The 24,302-nt window shown below is 31.9% G+C and overlaps 2 protein-coding genes across 8 annotated transcripts; both read left to right on the top strand.

Moving 5' to 3' along the window:
- Positions 1 to 23,125, top strand: LOC141689288 (RNA-binding protein 1-like). Of its 7 annotated transcripts, none has more exons than XM_074493539.1 (7): positions 1 to 1,176; positions 4,828 to 5,055; positions 7,448 to 7,572; positions 21,021 to 21,201; positions 21,282 to 21,343; positions 21,489 to 21,570; positions 22,795 to 23,125. In XM_074493539.1, exons 2-7 carry the CDS (start codon positions 4,977 to 4,979, stop codon positions 22,896 to 22,898), a joined length of 633 nt encoding a protein of 210 aa, XP_074349640.1. In that variant the 5' UTR covers positions 1 to 1,176; positions 4,828 to 4,976; the 3' UTR covers positions 22,899 to 23,125. The 7 variants fall into 7 exon arrangements, with proteins under 7 accessions (XP_074349640.1, XP_074349638.1, XP_074349644.1 ...); XM_074493537.1 differs by having other exon boundaries at positions 7,445 to 7,572; XM_074493543.1 differs by lacking the exons at positions 1 to 1,176; positions 4,828 to 5,055; positions 7,448 to 7,572; positions 22,795 to 23,125 and adding exons at positions 13,142 to 14,409; positions 18,179 to 18,406; positions 20,816 to 20,943; positions 22,361 to 22,786.
- On the top strand, positions 7,631 to 12,273 carry LOC141689555 (nuclear speckle RNA-binding protein A-like). Its single transcript, XM_074493897.1, has 7 exons — positions 7,631 to 7,829; positions 7,910 to 7,971; positions 8,077 to 8,158; positions 9,391 to 9,501; positions 11,165 to 11,231; positions 11,360 to 11,507; positions 11,619 to 12,273. Exons 1-4 carry the CDS (start codon positions 7,631 to 7,633, stop codon positions 9,492 to 9,494), a joined length of 447 nt encoding a protein of 148 aa, XP_074349998.1. The 3' UTR covers positions 9,495 to 9,501; positions 11,165 to 11,231; positions 11,360 to 11,507; positions 11,619 to 12,273.
- Positions 23,126 to 24,302: the final 1,177 nt, after the last annotated feature.

Raw genomic sequence — 24,302 nt, 5'->3', positions numbered from 1 at the left:
AGTAATCTAAACCTCCTCATCTACCGTCTTCCTAATATCTTCTCTCCAATTTTTTGCTTCCCTTTGTCTTAAAATTCCCTTGTTTTATATTTTATGATTCTGTTTTTTTAGGTTCATTAATCTTCTTGTTTGTTAGCTGTCTGTTTCTTGATATCTGTTAATTTATAATTGAACTCTTCTGTCTCTACAGTTCATGCCCATTTCAGGTTTTAGCCTCATCTTAATATTTTCTCTATAAGTTGTAATATGGGTGGTCTTTAGTTGTTTTTAAGGTCTCATCTTTATAGTTTTTAAGGGTTTCTTGTGTTTTGATGGATGCCCATGTGTTTAAACTTGTTCTAAACCTGTTTATTTACTGTTTGAAAAATGGGGTTTGGTTAAATTTGTTTGCTTTTATGTATCTTGAAGTCTCTCAATCTCCAAGAGTTTTCTGACCTTGTAGATATAGTTTTAGGTCAGCTGACTGATCATTAGATTATTTGGCTCCATTTGTGTGCCTTGTGCGTATGTAACAAAGCAAGAACAGAGGTGAAGTGAGGATCTAAAGTAATTTTTAAGTTAATCGTAGTTGATAAAGAATGTTGTGTTCTTTCATCTTTCCTCGAGCTCAGTTTCTTAATTAATTACCAATAAATACGATTCTTTAGTATCAGGTCAGTCTTACTTGGTATGGTATTCAAGTAGGAGGATACTAATCCTTTTCTTATTCACATTTGTTAAAAAGAATTATTTTGTCAATTTTCAGTGAAGTGTAAGTATAAATTTCAATTATGTCCTGTGAACTCTTACTGAAATTTATTACGGAATCTGCACATTTTAATTCATGGTCGCCCTCGAGATCCGTTTATATGTTGTAACTTGTTAAAAAATGATCAAGATATTCCTGTTTTTGTGCCCATGCTCTTATGCACATAGGGTATGGTTATATTTTCTTCTCAAAACCCTTGATCTGTGCCTTGAGCGTGTCATTTGTACACTATATCCGAGTTGTACTGTATCGAGTTTAAAGGTGTCAAAAAATGAGAGTGTTCCATTCTTTACTTAGTTTAATTTGTATATATATATTGGAAAGAAACATTTGTTCCATTCTGTGGGATCAAGAATGATTTTCAAAATAGTCTTCTATACTACATGCTACAAACAAGACTGGACTGGCGGTCTTCGTGCAGTTATCAGGTACGTGATTCCCACATATCTAATGTGCAACATGTAAAGTCTCGCATGCTCATGTGTATGTGTTTATATACAGTTACAAATCTATAGGTTTATATAAGTTACAAATCTATATTATACTTTGAAACATTAAAATTTGACAGTAGTCGAAATTTGATAGTCGATCGAGATCGAGTATTGGGCCGGGTAATATTAGTGACATTAGGATTATATGGTCTTTTAGCCGGATATCATATAATAAACCATGGATCTATTTTAAAATACGATCTTAGATGGGTAATGCAGGACAATAATTAAAATAAGGTAAATGATGAAATTATGTGGATTAATCGCAAAAAACCCACAAGTCCTTAGTGATCCAACTGCAGACTATGCCCAGGCTCAACCCCAAAAGAGAAGAATATGCATGGACCCATAACAAGATAAAAAACAATGCCGGTTCAGTTATCGACCCATGCCTTTCAAAATATAAAGATTAACATCCCCTTATATAGAATTAAACCATTAATACATAACCACCATGTAAAATAAAATATTAATAAAACAATAGGCATATCCTTTCTACTTTTCATTACTATAATCTAAAATATGATTAACACTATGTTCATCTACTATATTTAATATCTAATAAATTATAATCAACTTTATTCCTAAACAATAACATAAAATAAATACAAAACTAATATCTTAATTCCATGTTCCACGTCAATGGTTAATTTTTTCAATAAAATATTTTGATTATTATTTAATAAATGATATTATTATACATTATATCATCTTATAGATTATTTTTTTCAATTTTTTCCTTAAAGAATCCATATTTGAAATTTTTTAAAAAATTATAAGGCCGTGATAGAATTGAATGGCTTCTGGAGGGCTCCCCGAGTCCACACTTCTTCCCTCACTAGGCAGAATTTTGTTGTTACGTGAACAATTTGGGTTGACTTGAATTTTGCTTGCCAATTGTTTGTGCATTTTTCACTCCAAGTTGTGTCAAGTCCATGCCCTCTTCATTTCTTCACTGTTTAAGCTCCAAAACAACTTTAAATCACCAATAAACAACTTTAGGGAATCAACTCTTTGCCTAAAACGAAACAAAAACACATAAAAAGATAACAAATACTTGAGATTATGCATGTTTTACTTTTGACATGGCAATTCTGGCCTGCATATACGGAACCCGTATGGATTAGGCATTTAAAACCTCGACACTTCTTCTCCGTCACCGGAGAAATTTGAAGGTTGTCAGGGAAAAGTCGTCATCTCGCAGAAGAGAGATTGCAAGAAAAGATATTTATATAAAAGAAGCAAGAACAAGGTGGAATGAAGAAGATTTTGAAATAGATGATGATGTTACGAAGCGGATAATTAAAAAAAGTGGACCAATGTAGTATTTTATACGTATCTAAGAAGTAAGGATACGATTGCGTAGTGCGGGGATACATTAATTCAGTAAATAAAACAATAGATTGGGGGATACAACACGCATGTTAATGTTTTAATATAAATTTTATGTTATGAATGAAGAAATCCATTAACAAAATTAATAGTTTAATGCAAATTGAATCAAAAACATGTTATAACCATATAAAACACAAGAATTTAAACTAAAATCACTTATGTTTATATTACAAATATTAAAAAAGTTGAATTTTAATTGAGAATTTTGAGGATCCGAGTATCCTTAAGAATCCTAATATCCGAGACGGGGGTGCGTGGCCGCGTGGGGATACGAGGATTCGTTGGTTGACCGAAGAATCCCTGCTTTCTAGATATGTATATATTGTATATGCATAAATTGCGTGGTGTATAATAAATGTTTATGGGCTATATTTTGTCCAGGTTCATTTTAAATAGGAAAAGTTAATTACAGTTGTCTTCCACTAACACCCATTTCAAATTCAAGATTACTATTACTGTTTTAGTTGTATATATATAGTACAGTCTAACTTGTGTAAGAAAATATACTTTAGCTATTCATGTACTTTACATTCAATAATGCATGCTTAGTTTCCTTTTCAATTATAAAATTGATAATTTTTTAATCCTATTAAAAAGAAACCAAATTATATAATTTAAATAAGAAATTGTTAAATAAGCTCTGAGTGTTACTATTTAAGCTCAATTATATACCCATGATTTTACTATTCAAACTTCATCCTATGATGGATAATTATGTAATTTACATATCAAGCTGCAGCTTAAATAACTACAGTTGGAGCTTATTTAACAATTTCCTTTATATATTATGAGGGGTGTATTCAATTGAGATTTTAAAGGATTTTTTTGGATTTTGAAAATCTTAGGGTATTCAATTTGGATTCTAAAAAATCTTTTAAAATCCAATGGTATTCAGTAGGGATTGAAAAAAGTCTTTTAAAATCTGGGGGTATTCAGTTTAATTTTAAAAAGTCAATTTAGTGGTATTCAATTTGGATTGTAAAAAATCTAGTAAAATATGGTGGTATTCAAAAGTTCATGGATGGTTTTTTTGTATTTTATAAAATTATAGATTTTGATGGATTTACTATGGTATTTTGTTTCCAGAAATCTTAGCAAAATCCAAGAGATTCTGATGGATTTGTAGAAATCACTACTCAAATCAGCAAAAATTTACGAGATTTATTAAACAACTCCGCTAAAATCCGTGTACAATTAAAATTAGCCAAAATCATCGGCAATCATTCAAAATCAATGGATTGTTATAAATGCTATAAAATCTGAATTGAATACACACGAATATTTGCATGGTGTCCCCATATACTAAATTTTCAAAATTTCCGAATTCGACAATGCGAACATGTGTCGTTATCCGGACACTTTGTATTCAAGCCCGAGTAATATAGGATCAAGCGTAGAATTAAGTCGAAAGATAGTAAATAAGTGGTGTTAAATATCACTATCATTTTACTTTTTGAAGTGTCACTCAAATCCAAGAGATTTTATTGAATTTAAGCTTAAATCTATGTGGATTCTATCCAACTCCACGGTGTGCAGAATCCAATGAAATCCATGGATTACTAATAATCTTATGAAATCTGAACTGAATACACCTAATTCCATAGATTTTTTATTTTGCATATGTTATTAAGATTTATAATTCTTTTATAATACATCGAATACATTCCCATTCTTATTGTATGATGCTGGTAATTATATTTAATTATGTAGGTCTACAGTGTTATTGCAACAAGTGAGATAAATTAATAATATTTTATATATAATTTAATCAAATCAAATATTTTTTGTGCTGAATTGGATTTTCAAGCCACGTTTTATATTTTATTGAAGGAAATAAACAATACCTAAATTTGAAAGAATTAGAGAAAGTATAATCAAATTTGTGTTAAAGTAAATTAAAAATTTGTATTTCTTTCTATTTGTTGGGCTTTAAATGTTCGATTTACTACTTTTGCTCTATATTGAGTTCTAAAATTTAGAATTGAGCGATATTACAGCCCACACGAAACTCACAAAATAAATTTTAATTTAGTGATGATTTAACGATTATACTCTAGTTGAAACTTCCTAGATATCTAAGAGAAAAGAAAGTAATGATTTCTTTTTTATATCGAGAATTCTAATATATAATGTTACTCAGTAACAATACTATTTCTTTTTAAAAATGAAAGTCTAAATGAAATAGTACTGCAGTCCAGCTGAGCATTGACACAAGGGACCCACTGACCCAAGTTTGGGCACAAATATTAAAGGGAGTTGTTGCTGCCTTGCCCCATGTTGTCAATTGTTGTTTCTCTCTTGGGTAAAATAAAACCTAGAAATTTCAAGAGTGTTGTGAAGAAATGGGTGATGCTTACTGGAGGTGCGCTCAGGCCAGACAACCTGCTGTTCTCCTCGGAAAGCGCCCTCGCCCCGACTTTGGTAACCTCTTACTCTCCATTGTCTCTCTCTATCGAAATTTATATGTAATTGCATTTATATTTACAATTTTCCCCAAATGACTGAGCAAACCAGGGTATCTCTGTTGAATTTTTCGATTGTTTTTGTTTTATCTGCGTTTTATTTTGAGGAGTTGTTTTTAATCATATTTGATTTTTAATTATAAAATTTTGAATCTTTATGCTTCATGTCGAGGTCTGTGTGTATATGTAAAGTACATAAATTCAAGCTTGTTTTAGGTGGAGGAAAAAAGTAGGGGTTAGAGGTTTCAATTGTGAATTTTGTAATTCTAAAAGTTTGAATCTTTAGATTTATATGTTATCTGTCTATATCTTTGTTTGTGTCAGTATAATTTTTTGTGTCCCCCATGTTTATGTGTTCTTTATGAAGTTGGAGAAGGAACTGTTTTTTTGGTTAATTTCAGTTTCAAACAGGCGAAGGAGTTTTTTTCAGGCCAGGCTTCTGAACTGTAAAAGTTTGAATCTTTTAGCTTTAGTTGAGGGTCCATAAGGATATAAAGTTGAAGCCGGGGTAACTGTTCAGATGCTGACTGTTCCCAATTTGACAGATATAACTTCGCTGTATTTTATATCTGGACCTTGGTTTTGTATTTTTAAGTCGTGTTTGTGTTCTAATATGCTATAGATTATATGAATTTGTATATGCGTATGATTGTGTGTATATATACATATTCATAACATTATGATCCATTTGAAGTCGGGAAAAGGATAAAGTTTTATTTTTGAATTGTGAATATATTGTTCTGAGTCGCCTAAGATTGCAAAGGATTTTTGTGTTGGTATTTCATGTTTAAGTCTTTAACTGAGATCTAATTAAAACTTAGCTAGTTTGTACGGTCTTTCTGATTATTTCTTCCAAAAATTGTGTCAAAAGTTGTATTGATTAAATGTGTTTCTATATGTTCTATTTATAAAAAATTACAAGGTTTTCTAACGGTAAAAAAATCTAGGGTTACCGGTGTGAATTTAACGATTTTGAGTTGTTTTTTCTATGGAGAATATCAAGGGTTTTAATTGTGATTTTTATAATTTCGAACTGTTTTCTGAGATTGTGAGGAGCTATTAGAATGTCATGCCTGAGGTTACAGATATAAAGCTTGAATCTTGTAAGACAGGTTGATTTCTAATCAGGCTAGCTTGGAGTGCACAAAGTAGATACCTTTTATATATAAGAACTTATTTTTTTACTTGCATTTCTATGCTTTCCTCATTCCTGTGAGCCTTTTCTGTTGAGAAATCTCACACTGATTATCTTGAAGTTTGGGCTGGATGGACTATGCAAAGGGGTAGATGATTTTTATCGTCGCTTTTTTATTATACTTGAAAATATGTTTCTAATGACATCTATTGTAATTAGTAACATCATGATTCCACATGTCTACACATTTCATTTTCATTTTTAGCTGGACATACATGACAAATTGTTTGGGTTCCTTGCATTATGCTCCAGTTTTAAGAATGTTGCAACTAATGACATCTGAATGGGAACCATGTGTTTATTTAATGCATCAGTTTTATCCCCGTTTATCTATGCACTTGGATATAGTAAATATAAATAATCTATCACATCCATGACTTGGCAACCATGCGACCTAATCATTGAGCCCATTTTTGCTGAAGAGATGCACAACTGTTGTGTGAATTTATATGCACGCACGAATACATATTACGATAAATAGGATAGCACAATTTTTCTTTTCTCATTATCTTTTTTATCTTTTTGAGGTATTTTTCCTTGAGCATGTATGATTGTCATTTTCTCAATATACGAAGTATAGTAGACGTACCGGGAGAAATACCTTTGAGTAAGAAGTTGAAACAGTAGTAGTGTAACAGTCTATATAAACCTAAACAGTTGCAATATATAAGCATTTAAGACATTATATTTATTGCAAGACTGTGAATGAGTAAGCTCTCTGAATGGAAATTGAAGTAGCAGTGATTTTGTATATGACATTATTTTTTTCGTGAAGTGTAGATGGGTTCGTGACGTGGGACTCTGTGCTTTTAAATCTATAGATAAACACTAAAATGCTTGATGTATATATACATGATTCATTTATCCCTTTCTCAAAATCCTTCAAAGTTATTAAGCCTATTATAGTTGGCCCATGCCCATATTAGTTAAGAATAAAAGAGAGAGATTTTTAATACTTCCTTAAAGCATCTCCAAGAGACTTGCTGTCTTGGCTCTTAAATTAATATTTGCGAGAGAACAAAAATGTTACTCCAAGAGACTCTTAGTGCCTCTTTAAATCATTATTCATCAGGAGCCTTACCTCTCTCCTCATTTGTTCTTTGTTGATACAAGATTATTGTTTTGTTAATTTATATAATGGTATCTTGCTCAGTAGATGGTCTCGGTGGCCACGAATTAAGCGACTATTATGGTCGTCGTGAAGATGCAAGAGGAGCACCCCGTGGGATGAGAGATGGGGACTCTCTTGGAGCATCCGATGAACGTTATCTTGGCGGCAGGGTACTTATGGCTTCTACATTACGTTAATAAGCTTTAACTACAGTATTTTAGTTCTAATATGCTTGCTTGTGTTCCAGCAACTTGGTGGTTTCCAATCGATGATCCCCAGACGATGCGGTCTAGAGGCTCAGACATACTGGTAGCAAAACGCCAGTCACTGGGAGTTGGACGACTTGAGACAAATCTACCTCGAGATGCTAGTAAGACCTTATTTGTGAAAGGTCTACCCAAAAATTGCTCCCGAAGGGAAGTTGCCCGTATCCTTTGTGGCTTGTAAAAGCACACATCGTATTTGTGTTCTTTCTTTCTGTTTGTATTCCTTCACTTCGAATTGCAGACATATTTCGCCCTTTTTTAGGTTATGAAGATGTAAGACTGGTTTCCAAGGATTCAAGACATGTAAGTGCTTAGATATGTTTATATATGTTACGTGCATACATGTTAGATGTATGATAGTGTGCTTTGCTAATGATTTATTGGCTATATATATATATATATATGCAGTTTAAGGGCAGTGCATTGGTTCTTTGCTTTGTTGACTTTTTGAGCCCCGCCCACGCAGCCACTGCTATGAATGCACTTCAAGGTGAGCTTGATGTCCATATACGGTATACCTTCAGCTTTGAGCCATTTTGTACCTAAGTTCATAATAATTTATGATCAATCATTTATCTCTCATGAATTAGTTACATAGGTTGTGAAAAAGCACACCCTTCAATATCGTTCTGACTTCTGTATCAACATAGTAAATAATGATTAACATGTAGGGGTGTGCATTATATATCTAATTATAGATGCATTCATGTTTCTCTAGCCTTCTGAAATAAGCTGGGCTACATGTTATCTGTCTGTAGTTGTTTTCAAAAAGCTATATCATTGCATTTATAATATGTAGTGTAATTAATAGTTTGCCACTAATGTGCATGTTAAACATTACGCACGTTTTTTTAGGAATATGATTCAGTTGTAAAATCATTCTGCATTTACGTAATTCGTAATAATAAAAATGCTACTTTGTCAAATAAACAAATTTTAACATTTTTTTTCCTATGGCAAGTTAGGTAAGTGGTCTCCCGGATTAAGTTATATTGTGTGCTTTCTGGATACATGTTAGGTCGCAAACTAATAAAGACTGTTAACAACAAACATTTCCAGTTCTTCTTAGAGAGTTATTCAACAACTTTCCATGATTTTACCAAACCAGAATTCTGCCTTTTAACGTTAGACTTGATATCAGATAGTATGGCTCATATATGTTTTATTAGTTGATGAAGATGAAGCTTGAGCGCGTGTCCATTCCTGCAAAAGTGTGTGTGTGTGTGTATGAGCAATCGACTGAACTTCGTCGAATTGAGATACTATTTCCTTTTCATTTTAACTCCAGCTGTTGGTACAAAATAATGGGCATACTGATATCATGTCCAAAGGTTTAATACTGTTTCAATGTCCTTTGCCGGAGAAGACGACTTACCAAAGCAAGTCTGCAAAGGGTAGTCACTGAACTTAAGAGTGCGGCTTCTGTGTGATATACGGTTTGGAGCCTAGGTTGTCAATGAAATACAGATCTTCTGATAGTATGATCTAGTTGGCTCTTTTGCTTTGAGCATTTGCAGTTGTATATACCTATTGTTGTTCAAGGCGTACGAGGAAGCCTTTAGTAGCAACTTGCTCTCATGAGCTTGTTTTGGAAGTTGTATGTTCCTATTGTTGCTTTGTAAGTGATGATTGCACATCTAGCGACCATGATTTTGCTGATGCCCTTGTTTACCATTACAACTACTTTTGAGGTGTAAAAGATAGTCAAACTTAATTTTGCAGGTTATAGATTCGACGAGCAGGACCGCGACTCTGTTAGTTTAAGGCTGCAATTTGCTCGCTGTCCCGGTGCAAGGTCAGGTGGCAGGCATCGTGGATGGCGTTGAGTTTCGGGTGGGTTTGTAATATTCGAGAGATGACTTGGACACTTTTTTTTTCTTTTATTCTCTCTTCCTCCGTATTCAGTTCTATTATGATACATTGTCAGACGAAATGTTATTAGGGAGGTGTTTTTGTGGTGTTTAGGAGTGGGTTATCGTTGGCTATATCTATTTTAATGAATTTATAATAGGCCAGTTAGAATGAGTACTTTTTAAGGTTTCTAGTTTATATCATTCTCCAGTATCATGAAATTTTTTTAATGATGAATCAATTGCGTCTATTGTAAGTTTGAAGTAACTCTGGGAGATGGAAGATAGCTATAATTGTTATGCCATGTCCCAGAAGTATCTTTTTCATAGTTTATTGTGAACATTGATGAATTGAACCTGATACCATTGTTTAACCCATGCCATGGATGTTTTATCTATTTTAGGATATTAATATATTTTAAATTTATTTCATTATATTTTTATTAAGACCTTAAGTCAAGAAACTACAGACATTATAAATCAATTATTAATAATTATAATTACATAATTTTTTATTTGTTATCATAACATTAGTTTTTTTATTTAATTTTTGTTTATATTTATGTATTAGGAAATTTTGTAAATTTTTTATTTTTGGTATATAAATGAATAGTTCTTATGGTTTCTTTTTGTTTTTAAGCACCAAATTTTGGAGAAGGAGCCCCATAATAACCAAAAAAACACCTTACATAAATATTTTAATACCAAATTGGGAAATTTTTACCTCTTCTAGTAAATATTAGACATATTTTGTTAGGTTTTCAATGCCAAAATACTGATCCCTAATCTTTGTTCATATTTTTAGTATGTAGCAATAACTCACTCAATAAATATGAAAAATATTAGACCACTTATACTAATAAATATAAAAATATCATATTAAATTTATTAGGTTTTCAATTATTGTTTCCTAGACCTTTCTCACTAAATGTGTTTAATATTATGTTATATATTTTAGTTGCAACAACATAGATTGGTAATGCGGATTTTTTTGAAAAAAGGTTAACAATTTAATGAATGAGCCGATATATACTAGGGGCATCATTGGCATATTTCTTGGTGAAACCCATTTAATAATGAACAGAGATTGGTTTTTTGAGTAGTTTTAGACTATACTAGGGGGCGCCCTTGGTATATTTATTGGTGAAACCTATTTAATAATGAACATAGATCGGTAACATGGTTTTTTAGTAGTTTTAGACTATACTAAGGGTGCCTATTTCTTGGTTAAACCTTTCATTCTGTTAGTGACTGACCCCTGAGTTGAGCTATACTAAATGTGTAATATTCATTTTAGAAGTTTCCTGAATGGTGAATGGCAAAATATCAAGTATGTATGTTATATTATTTGTCTCTATGATGAGCAGCCTGTCATCATGCACGGTTAGAAGTGACTTGTACTGTGAAAACTATGATTTTTTATATTCAACTAGGAATTTTCACATCTTAAATTAGCTGAGTATAAGAAGGTGCCTTTCACGGTGGTTTACCGAAATTTTGAAAATTTTGGGCATGTACTTACTTTGTCAGAGCTCATTCAGTTTTCTTTTCTATTCGGAAGGCTTCAGTATTGTGCATGCATTGACAGTATTAAGTTCAACTGCTTCTAGAAAACTAAATGTGCTTAAGTTCACAGAATATGTCAGTCCGTTTAATGCAGGATACGGGCCTGCATCAAGCAAATACATTCAACAAAATCTATGCCTTGCGAGAGTAAGTATTGATCATCTATTATTCATTCTGTCAATCTAAGACTAGATGACATAGGAATTTTAGACAAGGAAAATGCTGAACAGGCGGGCTATCTTATTGCTTCTTTTGTTGTGGATTGGCTCTTGTAGATGCAAGTGTCATATTTGGCTTCAATATGTTCCCCCATTTGGCATCATTTTGCAGAGAGTAGATGCCAAAGAAGGTGACACTTGAGCACCCGGGCATGCGTTGCAGCATTGTCTAGTTACTGCTCCAGGTTTCGAGATAGTTTTCAAGGTATCAATTACTTGAGGCTCACCTTTATGGCTCATTACTTATCTCAGCTTGGTAGATGTAAAATGATCATTATTGTTCAATATTTCTTACATGTACTCGCGCACATATCAGGAATCACACTTCCTCAATTTGATGCACCTTACATCGTCCATCCACGGGTATCTGCTGAAAGCAACCTCTTTCGAGCTAATTATTTATGAGCACGAGAGGTGACCAGCTCAAATGATTAATTTAAGCTCAGTTTTGCTGAAATTTCAAGTGCTATTGTGTTAATAACCCTTAGACTTTTGATTATGTATTTCTTGTTTTGTTTATTTCTTTTTTATAGAAGAACCAAATTCCCCTGTTCATTTAACTGAATTTACTAGATTCTTGTTTTGTATACCACCACCGGAGATCTTGATGTCTCTCTAATGAGCCAAATAAACGCAGTTCTAGGATCTCCTGTCTTCTATCCTCTTACAAAGCTGCTTTCCTGTTCAGCAGTCCAGACTACAAAGCTCTGCTCCAATCTTTATAATAACAAATCATCCGGGAGCTTCAACAAATATCGAGTCAAATGAGGAGCATCATAACATAGGCGAGATTACTAATCTATTTTAATAATGAACGCAAGAGGCTTTTGGCTTTTCATTGATATTTGACCAACAGTATGTAGCATACTAGCATGTATAAAGCCATTGTATCTGCTTCGGTTATAAAAATCTTATGTTCCCTCAAACTCACTTTGGCCTTCAACGTAAATTTGTAATAGTATAAAATTTTCATAGCAAAAGAGAATAATATTCATTGTTAAAGAAAGTTTGAGAAATAGCATATGACGAAAGCTGTGAAAAGAAGTATATGGACACCCTACATACCTTCATCCGTAAAAATGCAGGTAAAATTAAAGTATGATAAAATATGTAAAAATAATACAAATATAATATCTATATATTCTATATATTTTTTAGACATTAAAATTACTTAAAAATAAGTAATAATTAATAAAAGCCTTCTTTTAAATATATGATTAGTCAATATACTTTTTAATTGTATCAAATACAATTCAAAATTTTATTAATTTGAAATTCACTTTGAAAAACATACTACTACAATATTAAAAAATTTCATAAAAAAATTGAAAATTGGTGTAAAAAATTTATTATGTTATACTTTGGTTTTTCTTTTAAAAGTATAATTATAAATTATTTATATAACCGTGATAAGAAAAATTAAAAATGTTACTAATTTTGAAATTATTTATCAAAAAATGTGAATGGGATTTCAATATATTATTTTATAATTTTTACAAGAAAAATAAAAAATTATCTATATATAATAAAATATAGTCACATTGCCTAAAGTATACTAACATATAAAATTTGAAGATTTCAAATTTAGAAAAATAAGATATTTTAAGAAAAAAGTATAATATTGATTAAAATGACCAAACTTTAATAATAAAATATTGTATGCAAATATTGTTTTCAATCCTTACAAAAAATATTTTATAAAAAAATATAAAAAAATATATAATTAATATAAATTACGCTTCCCGTACGGGTACAAAGGCTATATCATCTTCTTTTTTTTGGGAAAAGGCTATATTATCTTAAATAGTTAAATGGGCTTAAATCTCATTTTAAATTTGATGAGACTCTTTGGCTCGAAGGTACATTTCCATTTTCATCTACTGTCTTCCTTACTGAAAAAGTTCATAAAACAGAGGTAATCCAAACCTCCTCATCTACTGTCTTCCTCACTGAAGAAGTTCATTACTCTCCCTCTCTCCAATTTTTTGCTTCCCTTTATCTAAAAATTCCCTTGTGTTTTATATTTTACAATTCTGTTTTTTTTAAGTTCATTATTCTTCTTGTTTGTTAGCTGTCTGTTTCTTGATATCTGTTAATTTATAATTGAACTCTTGTGTCTCTCCGGTTCATGCCCATTTCATGTTTTAGCCTCATCTTAATATTTCTCTATTAATTGTAATATGGGTGGTCTTTAGTTGTTTTAAAGGTCTCATCTTTATAGTTTTTTAGGGTTTCTTGTGTTTTGATGGATGCCCATGTGTTTAAACTTGTTCTAAACCTGTTTAATTACTGTTTGAAAAATGGGATTTGGTTAAATTTGTTTGCTTTTATGTATCTTGAACTCTCTCAATCTCCAAGAGTTTTCTGACCTTGTAGATATAGTTTTAGGTCACCTGACTAATAATTAGATTATTTGGTTTCATTTGTGTGCCTTCTGCGTATGTAACAAAGCAAGAACAGAGGTGAAGTGAGGATCTAAAGTATTTTTTAAGTTAATCTTAGTTGATAAAGAATGTTGTGTTCTTTCATCTTTCCTCGAGCTCAGTTTTTTAATTAATTACCAATAAATACGATTCTTTAGTATCAGGTCAGTCTTACTTGGTATGGTATTCAAGTAGGAGGATACCAATCTTTTTCTGATTCACATTTGTTAAAAAGAATTATTTTGTCAATTTTAATAAAGTCTAATTATAAATTTCAATTATGTCTTGTGAACTCTTACTGAAATTTATTATGGAATTTGCACATTTTAATTCATGGTCGCCCTTGAGATCCATTTATGTTGGAACTTGTTAAAAAATGATCAAGATATGCCTGTCTTTGTGCCCATGCACTTATGCACATAGGGTATGGTTATATTTTCTTCTCAAAACCCTTGACCTGTGCCTTGAGTGTGTCATTTGTACACTATATCCGAGTTGTACTGTATCGAGTTTAAAGGTGTCAAAAAATGAGAGTGTTCCATTCTTTACCTAGTTTAATTTGTATGTATATATTGGAAAGAAACATTTGTTCCATTCCGTGGGCTCAAGAATGATTTTCAAAATAGTCTTCTATGCTACATGCTACAAACAAGACTGGACTGGCGGTCTTCGTGCAGGTATCAGGTACGTAATTCCCACATATCTAATGTGCAACATGTAAAGTCTCGCATGCTCATGTGTATGTGTTTATATACAGTTACAAATCTATAGGTTTATATAAGTTACAAATCTATATTATACTTTGAAACATTAAAAATTTGACAGTCGGTCGAAATTTGATAGTCGATCGAGATCGAGTATTGGGCCGGGTAATATTAGTGACATTAGGATTATATGGTCTATTAGCCGGATATCATATAATAACCCATGGATCTATTTTAAAATATGATTTTAGATGGGTAATGCAGGACAATAATTAAAATAAGGTAAATGATAAATTTATGTGGATTAATCGCAAAAAATCCACAAGTCCTTAATGATCCAACTGCATACTATACCCAGGCTCAACCCGAAAAGGGAAGAATACGCAGGGACCCATAACAAGATAAAAAACAATGCCGGTTCAATTATCGACCCATGCCTTTCAAAATATAAAGATTAACATCCCCTTATATAGAATTAAACCATTAATACATAAGAACCATGTAAAATAAAATATTAATAAAACAATAGGCATATCCTTTCTACTTTTTATTACTATAATCTAAAATATTATTAACACTATGTTCATCTACTATATTTAATATCTAATAAATTATAATCAACTTTATTCCTAAACAATAACATAAAATAAATACAAAACTAATATCTTAATTCCATGTTCGGATGTTCCACGTCAATGGTTAATTTTTTCAATAAAATATTTTGATCATTATTTAATAAATGATGTTGAACCCGCGTTATATATGTGTTGAACAAAAAGAGTTTGGGCGGTTTGCACGTTAGAGAAGTTTGTACAATATTGTGTTCAGTAATTTATATCATATTATAGATTATTTTTTCCAATTTTTTCCTTAAAGAATCTGTATTTGAAATTTTAAAAAAATTATAAGGCCGCGATAGAATTGAATGGCCCCTGGATGGCTCCCCGAGTCCACACTTCTTCCCTCACTAGGCAGAATTTTGTCGTTACGTGAACAATTTGGGTTGACTTGAATTTTGCTTGCCAATTTTTGTGTAATTTTCACCTCAAGTTGTGTCAAGTCCATGCCCTCTTCATTTCTTCACTGTTTAAGCTCCAAAACAGCTTTAAATAACCAAGAAACAACTTTAGGGAATCGACTCTTAACCTAAAACGAAACAAAAACACATAAAAAATAACAAATACTTGAGATCATGCATGTGTTACTTCGACATGGAAATTCTGGCCGGCATACCTACGGAACCCGTATGGATTAGGCATTTAAAACCTCGACACTTCATCTTCGTCGCCGGAGAAATTTGAAGGTTGAAGGAAAATCGTCATCTTGCAGAAGAGAGATTGCAAGAAAAGATATCTATATAAAAGAAGCAAGAACAAGGTAGAGTAAAGAAGATTTTGAAAGAGACGATGATGTTACGAAGGGGATGATTAAAAAAAGTGGAACAATGTAGTATTGTATATGTATCTAAGAAGTAAGGATATGATTGCGTAGTGCGGGGATACATGAATTCTAGTAAATAAAACAATTGATTGGGGGGATACAACACGTATGTTAATGTTTTAATACATATTTTATGTTATGAATGAAGAAATCCATTAACAAAATTAATAGTTCAATGCAAATTGAATCAAAAACATGTTATAACCATATAAAACACAACAATTTAAACTAAAATCACTTATGTTTATATTACAAATATTAAAAAAGTTGAATTTCACTTAGCAAAAAAATGTTGAATTTTAATTGAGAATTTTGAGGATCCGAGTATCCTTAAGAATCCTAATATCCGAGACGGGGGTGCGTGGCCGCGTGGGGATACGAGGATTCGTTGGTTGACCGAAGAATCCCTGCTTTCTAGATATGTATATATTGTATATGCATAAATTGCGTGGTGTATAATAAATGTTTCTGGGCTATATTTTGTCCAGGTTCATTTTAAATAGGAAAAGTTAATTGCAGTTGTCTTCCACAATACCCATTTCAAATTCAAGATTACTATTACTGTTTTAGTTGTATATATATAGTACAGTCTAACTTGTGTAGGAAAAATATACTTTAGCTTTTCATGTACTTTACATTCAATAATGCATGCTTAGTTTCCTTTTCAATTATAAAATTGATAATTTTTTAATCCTATTAAAAAGAAACCAAATTATATAATTTAAATAAGAAATTGTTATATAAGCGCCGAGTGTTACTATTTAAGCTGAATTTAAATATGTATATTACTTATATACCCATGATCTTACTATTCAAACTTCATCCTATCATGGATAATTATGTAATTTACATATCAAGCCGCAGCTTAAATAACAACAGGTGGAGCTTATTTAACAATTTCCTTTAAATATTCTAAGGGGTGTATTCAATTGGGATTCTAAAGGATTTTTTTGGATTTTGAAAATCCTTGGGTGTTCAATTTGGATTCTAAAAAATCCTTTAAAATCTGATGGTATTCAATAGGGATTGAAAAAGTCTTTTAATATCTGGGGGTATTCAATTTATATTTTAAAAGTTTATTAAAATCTAGTGGTATTCAATTTGGATTGTAAAAAATCCATTAAAATCTGGTGGTATTCAAAAGTCCATGGTTTTTTTTTGTATTTTATAAAATTATAGATTTTGATGAATTTACTAGTGTACCTTGTTTTCAGAAATCTTAGAAAAATTCAAGAGATTTTGATGGATTTGTAGAAATCACTACTTAAATCAGCAAGACTATGCGAGATTTATTCAACAACTCCGCTAAAATCTGCGTACAATAAAAATAGCCAAAATCATCGGCAATCATTCAAAATCAATGGATTGTTTTAAATCATCTAAAATCTGAATTGAATACAAACGAATATTTGCATGGTGTCCGCATATACTAAATTTTTCAAAATTTCCGAATTCGACATGCAAATATGTGTCGTTATCCGACATTCTGTATTCAAGTCGGAGTAACATAGGATCAAGCGTAGAAATTAAGTCGAAAGATAGTAAATAAGTGGTGTTAATATCACTATCATTTTACTTTTTGAAATGTCACTTAAATCCAAGAGATTTTACTGAATTTAAGCTTAATCTTCTCCACAGTGTGCAAAATCTTATGAAATCCATGGATTATTAATAATCTTATAAAATCTGAATTGAATACACCTAATTGCATAGAGATCTTTTTTTTAAAATTTTGCATATGTTATTAAGATTTATAATTCTTTTATAATACATCAAATACATTCCCATTCTTATATGATGCTAGTAATTATATTTAATTATGTAGGTCTACAGTGTTATTGCAACAAGTGAGATAAATTAATAATATTTTATATATAATTTAATCAAATCAAATATTTTCTGTGTTGAATTGGTTTTTCAAGCCACGTTTTAGATTTTATTGAAGGAATTAAATAATACCTAAATTTGAAAGAATTAGAGAAAGTATAATCAAATTTGTGTTAAAGTAAATTAAAAATTTGTATATCTTTCTATTTGTTGGGCTTTAGATGTTCGATTTACTACTTTTGCTCTATATTGAGTTCTAAAATTTAGAATTGATCGATATTACAAACCACACGAAACTCACAAAATAAATTTTAATTTAGTGATGATTTAACGATTATAATCTAGTTGAAACTACCTAGCGATCTAAGAGAAAAGAAAGTAATGATTTCTTTATAATATCGAGAATCCTATTATATAATGTTACTCAGTAACAATACTATTTCTTTTTTAAAAATGAAAGTCTAAATGAAATAGTACTGCAGTCCAGCTGAGCATTGACACAAGGGACCCACTGACCCAAGTTTGGGCACAAATATAAAAGGGAGTTGTTGCTGCCTTGCCCCATGTTGTCAATTGTTGTATCTCTCTTGGGTAAAATAAAACCTAGAAATTTCAAGAGTGTTGGGAAGAAATGGGTGATGCTTACTGGAGGTGTGCTCAGGCCAGACAACCTGCTGTTCTCCTCGGAAAGCGCCCTCGCCCCGACTTTGGTAATCTCTTACTCTCCATTGTCTCTCTCTATCGAAATTTATATGTAATTGCATTTATATTTACAATTTTCCCCAAGTGGCCGAGCAAACTAGGGTATCTCTGTTGAATTTTTCGATTGTTTTTGTTTTATCTGCGTTTTATTTTGAGGAGTTGTTTTTAATCATATTTGATTTTTAATTATAAAAATTTGAATCTTTATGCTTCATGTCGAGGTCTGTGTGTATGTGAAGTACATAAATTCAAGCTTGTTTTAAGGTGGAGGAAGAAAGTAGGGGTTTGAGGTTTCAATTGTGAATTTTGTGATGGTAAAAGTTTGAATCTTTAGCTTTATATGTTATCTGTCTATACCTATGTTTGTGTCAGTATATTTTTTTGTGTCCCCCATGTTTATGTGTTCATTATGAAGTTGGAGAAGGAACTGTTTTTTTGGTTAGTTTCAGTTTCAAACATGCGAAGGAGTTTTTTTCAGGAAAGACATCTGAGCTGTAAAAGTTTGAATCTTTTAGCTTTAGTTGAGGGTCCATAAGGATATAAAGTTGAAGCCGGGGTAACTGGTCAGATGCTGACTGTTCCCAATTTGACAGATATAACTTCGCTGTATTTTATATCTGGACCTTGGTTTTGTATTTTTGAGTCGTGTATGCGTTCAATATGCTATAGATTATATGAATTTTTATATGTGTATGATTGTATGTATAATATATATAATATTCATAACATTATGATCCATTTGAAGTCGGGAAAAAGGATAAAGTTTTATTTTTGAATTGTGAATATATTGTTCTGAGTTGCCTAAGATTGCAAAGGATTTTTGTGTTGGTATTTCATGTTTAAGTTTTTAACTGAAATCTAATTAAGAACTTAGCTATTTTGTACGGTCTTTCTGATTATTTCTTCTAAAAACTGTGTCGAAAGTTGTATTGATTAAATGTGTTTCTATATGTTCTATTTATAAAAAATTACAAGGTTTTCTAACGGAAAAAAAATCTAGGGTTACCGGTGTGAATTTAACGATTTTGAGTTGTTTTTTCTATGGAGAATATCAAGGGTTTTAATTGTGATTTTTATAATTTCGAACTGTTTTCTGAGATTGTGAGGAGCTATTAGAATGTCTTGCCTGAGGTTACAGATATAAAACTTGAATCATGTCATGCCTGAGGTTACAGATGTAAAACTTGAATCATGTCATGCCTGAGGTTACAGATATAAAACTTGAATCATGTAACACAGATTGATTTCTAATCAGGCTAACTTGGAGTGCACAAAGTAGAAACCTTTTATATATAAAAACTTATCTTTTTCCTTGCATTTCTATGCTTTCCTGTGTGAGCCTTTTCTGTTGAGAAATCTCACACTGATTCTGTTGAGAAGTTTGGCCTGGATGGACTATGAGCAAGGGGGTAAATGATTTTTGTGTTCGCTTTTTTATTTTACTTGAAAATATGTTTCTAATGACATCTATTGTAATTAGTAACATCATGATTCCAAATGTTTACACATTTCATTTTCATTTTTAGCTGGACATACATGACAAATTGTTTGGGTTCCTTGCATTATGCTCCGGTTTTAAGATTGTTGTAACTAATGACATCTGAATGGGAACTATGTGTTTATTTAATGAATCAGTTTTATCCCCGTTTATCTATGCACTTGGATATGCGACCTAATCATTGAGCCCATTTTTGCTGAAGAGATGCAAAACTGTTGTGTGAATTTATATGCACACACGATACATATTACGATAAAATAGTATAGCACAATTTTTCTTTTCTCATTATCTTTTAATCTATTTGAGGTATTTTTCTTTGAGCATGTATGATTGTCATTTTCTCAATATACTAAGTATAATAGACGTACCGGGAGAAATACCTTGGAGTAAGAAGTTGAAATAGTTGTAGTGTAACAGTCTATATTTGCAATATATAAGCATTTAAGACATTATATTTATTGCAAGACTGTGAAGGAGTAAGCTCTCTGAATGGAAATTGAAGTAGCAGTGATTTTGGATATGACATTATTTTTTTCGTGAAGTGTAGATGGGTTCGTGACGTGGGACTCTGTGCTTTTAAATCTATAGATAAACACTAAAATGCTTGATGTTTATATACATGATTCATTTATCCCTTTCTCACAATCCTTCAAAGTTATTAAGCCTATTATAGTTGGCCCATGCCCATATTAGTTAAGAATAAAAGAGAAAGACTTTTAATATTTCCTTAAAGCATTTCCAAGAGACTTGCTACCTTGGCTCTTAAATTAATATTTGCGAGAGGGCAAAAATGTTACTCCAAGAGACTCTTAGTGCCTCTTTAAATCATTATTCATTAGGAGCCTCACCTCTCTCCTCATTTATTCTTTGTTGATACAAGATTATTGTTTTGTTAATTTATATATGGTATTTTGCTCAGTAGATGGTCTCTGTGGCCACGAATTAAGCGGCTATTATGGTCATCGGGATGATGCAAGAGGAGCACCCGGTGGGATGAGAGATGGGGACTCTCTTGAAGCATCCTATGAACGTTATCTTGGCGGAAGGGTACTTATGGCTTTTACATTATGTTAATAAGCTTTAACTACAGTATTTTAGTTCTGTTATGCTTACCTGTGTGCCAGCAACTTGGTGGTTTTCCAATCGATGATCCCCAGGCGATGCGTTTTAGAGGCTCAAACCTACTGGTAGCAAAACACCAGTCACCGGGAGTTGGACGACCTGAGACAAATCTACCTCCAGATGCTACTAAAACCTTATTTGTGAAAGGCCTTCCGGCAAATTGCTCCCGAAGGGAAGTTGCCCGTATCCTTTGTGGCTTGCAAAAGCACACATCGTATTTGTGTTCTTTCTTTCTGGTTGTATTCCTTCACTTTGAATTGCAGACATATTTCGCCCTTTTTCAGGTTACGAAGATGTAAGACTGGTCGCCAAGGATTCAAGACATGTAAGTGCTTAGATATGTTTATATACGTTATGTGCATACATGTTAGATGTACGATAGTGTGCTTTGCTAATGATTTATTGGCGATATATATATATATATATATATATATATATATATATATATATATATATATATATATATGCAGTTTAAGGGCAGTGCATTGGTTCTTTGCTTTGTTGACTTTTTGAGTCCCGCCCACGCAGCCACTGCTATGAATGCACTTCAAGGTGAGCTTGATGCCCATATACGGTATACCTTCAGCTTTGAGCCATTTTGTACCTATATAATTTATGATCAATCGTTTATCTTTCATGAATTAGTTTACAAAGGTTGTGAAAAAGCACACCCTTCAATATCGTTCTGACTTCTGTATCAACATAGTAAATAATGATTAACATGTAGGTGTGTGCATTATATATCTAATTATAGATGCATTCATGTTTCTTTAGCCTTCTGAAATAAGCTGGGCTACAGGTTATCTGTCTGTAGTTGTATTCAAAAAGCTATATCATTGCATTTATAATATGTAGTGTAACTAATAGGTTGCCACTAATTTGCATTTTAAACATTGACGCACGTTTTTTTAGGAATATGATCCAGTTGTACAATCATTCTGCATTTACGTAATTCGTAATAATAAAAATGCCACTTTATCAAATAAACAAAATTTAACATTTTTTTCCTATGGCAAGTTAGGTAAGTGGTCTCCTGGATTAAGTTATATTGTGCGCTTTCTGGATAAATGTTAGTCGCAAACTAATAAACACTGTTAACAACAAACATTTCCAGTTCTTCTTATAGAGTTATTCAACAACGTTCCATGATTTAACCAAACCAGAATTCTGCCTTTTTAACGTTAGACTTGATATCAGATAGTATGGGTCTTATATGTTTTATTAGTTGATGAAGATTAAGCTTGAGCGCGTGTCCATTCCTGCAAGTGTGTGTGTGTGTGTATGAGCAATCGACTGAACTTCGTCGAAATGAGATACTATTTCCTTTTCATTTTAACTCCAGCTGTTGGTACAAAAATATGGGCATCCTGATATCATGTCCAAAGGTTTAATACTGGTTCAATGTCCTTTGCCGGAGAAGACGACTTACCAAAGCAAGTCTGCAAAGGGTAGTCACTGAACTTAAGAGTGCGGCTTCTGAGTGATATACGGTTTGGAGCCTAGGTTGTCAATGAAATACAGATCTTCTGATAGTATGATCTAGTTGGCTCTTTTGCTTTGAGCATTTGCAGTTGTATATACCTATTGTTGTTCCAGGCGTACCAGGAAGCCTTTAGTAGCAACTTGCTCTAATGAGCTTGTTTTGGAAGTTGTATGTTCCTATTGTTGCTTTGGAAGTGATGATTGCACATCTAGTGACCATGATTTTGCTGATGCCCTTGTTTACCATTACAACTACTTTTGAGGTGTAAAAGATAGTCAAACTTAATTTTGCAGGTTATAGATTGGATGAGCAGGACCGCGACTCTGTTAGTTTAAGGCTGCAATTTGCTCGCTATCCTGGTGCAAGGTCAGGTGGCGGGCATCGTGGATGGCGTTGAGGTGTCTTTGTGGTGTTTTGGAGTGGGTTATCTTTGGCTATATCTATTTTAGTGAATTTATAATAGGCCAGTTGGAATGTGTACTTTTTAAGGTTTCTAGTTTATTTCATTTTCCAGTATCATGAAATTTCTTTAATGATGAATCGATTGCCTCTATTGTAAGTTTGAAGCAACTCTGGAAGATTGCTGTAATTGTTATGCCATGCCCCAGAAGTATCTTTTTCTTTTATAGTTTATTGTGAACATGGATGAATTGAACTGATACCATCGTTTAACCTATGCCATCCAGAAAAAATGACAAAAATAACCGATTTTTAAAACAACAAAAATAGTCGTTCTGGAAAAAGTAGTCAATTTTAGCTGATTGAATACTCTATCCGTTGGGTATCAAATTCACTGATAGTTGGGTATTTCATATATAGGATATTTTGAGAGTTAGGTATCTCATATATACTTCAGTTGGGTATCATATCTGCCAAAGTTGGCCACATTTTAAAAATTATACATTTTTGTTAATTTTATAAAAAAATAGGCTAAATTTGTCCTTCACCGTGTCATCCATGGTTTAACTCATGTCATGGATGTTCTATCTAATTTTGGATATTAATATATTTTAAATTCCTTTCATTATATTTTTATTAAGACCTTAAGTCAAGAACTACATACATTATAAATCATTTATTAATAATTATAATTACATAAAAAAAATTATTTGTTATCATAACATTAGTTTTTTATTTAATTTTTGTTTATATTTATGTATTAGGAAATTTTGTATTTTTTTATACAAATGAATAGTTATAATGGTTTCTTTTTGTTGTTAAGCACCAAATTTTGGAGGGGGAACCCCCTAATAACCAAAAAACAACTTAAATAAATATTTTGTTATATAGTTTAGTTGCAACAACAACATAGATGGGTAATATGTGGATTTTTGGGGGAAAAGCCAACAATTTAAGGAATGCGCCACTATATAACAACATAGATTAATAAAGAACAGAGATCAATGAGGTGTGTTTTTTAGTAGTTTTAGACTATATTAAGGGCACCCTTGGCATATTTGTGGGTGAAACCTTTCATTCTCTTAGTGACTGACCTATGAGTTGAGCTATATCAGCATTTATCAGTATAATATTCATTTTAGAAGTTTCCTGAATGGTGAATGGTAAAATATCAAGTATGTACGTTATATTATTTGTCCCTATGATGAGTAGTCTATCATCAAGCACGGTTGGAAGTGACTTGTACTGTGAAAATTATGATTTTTTATATTGAACGAGGAATTTTCACATCTTAAATTAGCTGAGTATAAGAAGGTGCCTTTCATGATGGTTTACCGGAATTTTGAAAATTTTGGGCATGTACTTGCTTTGTCGAAACTCATTCAGTTTTCTTCTCTATTCG

The sequence above is a fragment of the Apium graveolens genome, chromosome 10, assembly GCF_009905375.1.
Source record: "Apium graveolens cultivar Ventura chromosome 10, ASM990537v1, whole genome shotgun sequence".
NCBI lineage: Eukaryota > Viridiplantae > Streptophyta > Magnoliopsida > Apiales > Apiaceae > Apium > Apium graveolens.
Note: the sequence above shows the minus strand (reverse complement) of the source record. Positions and strands in the feature narration are given on the sequence as shown.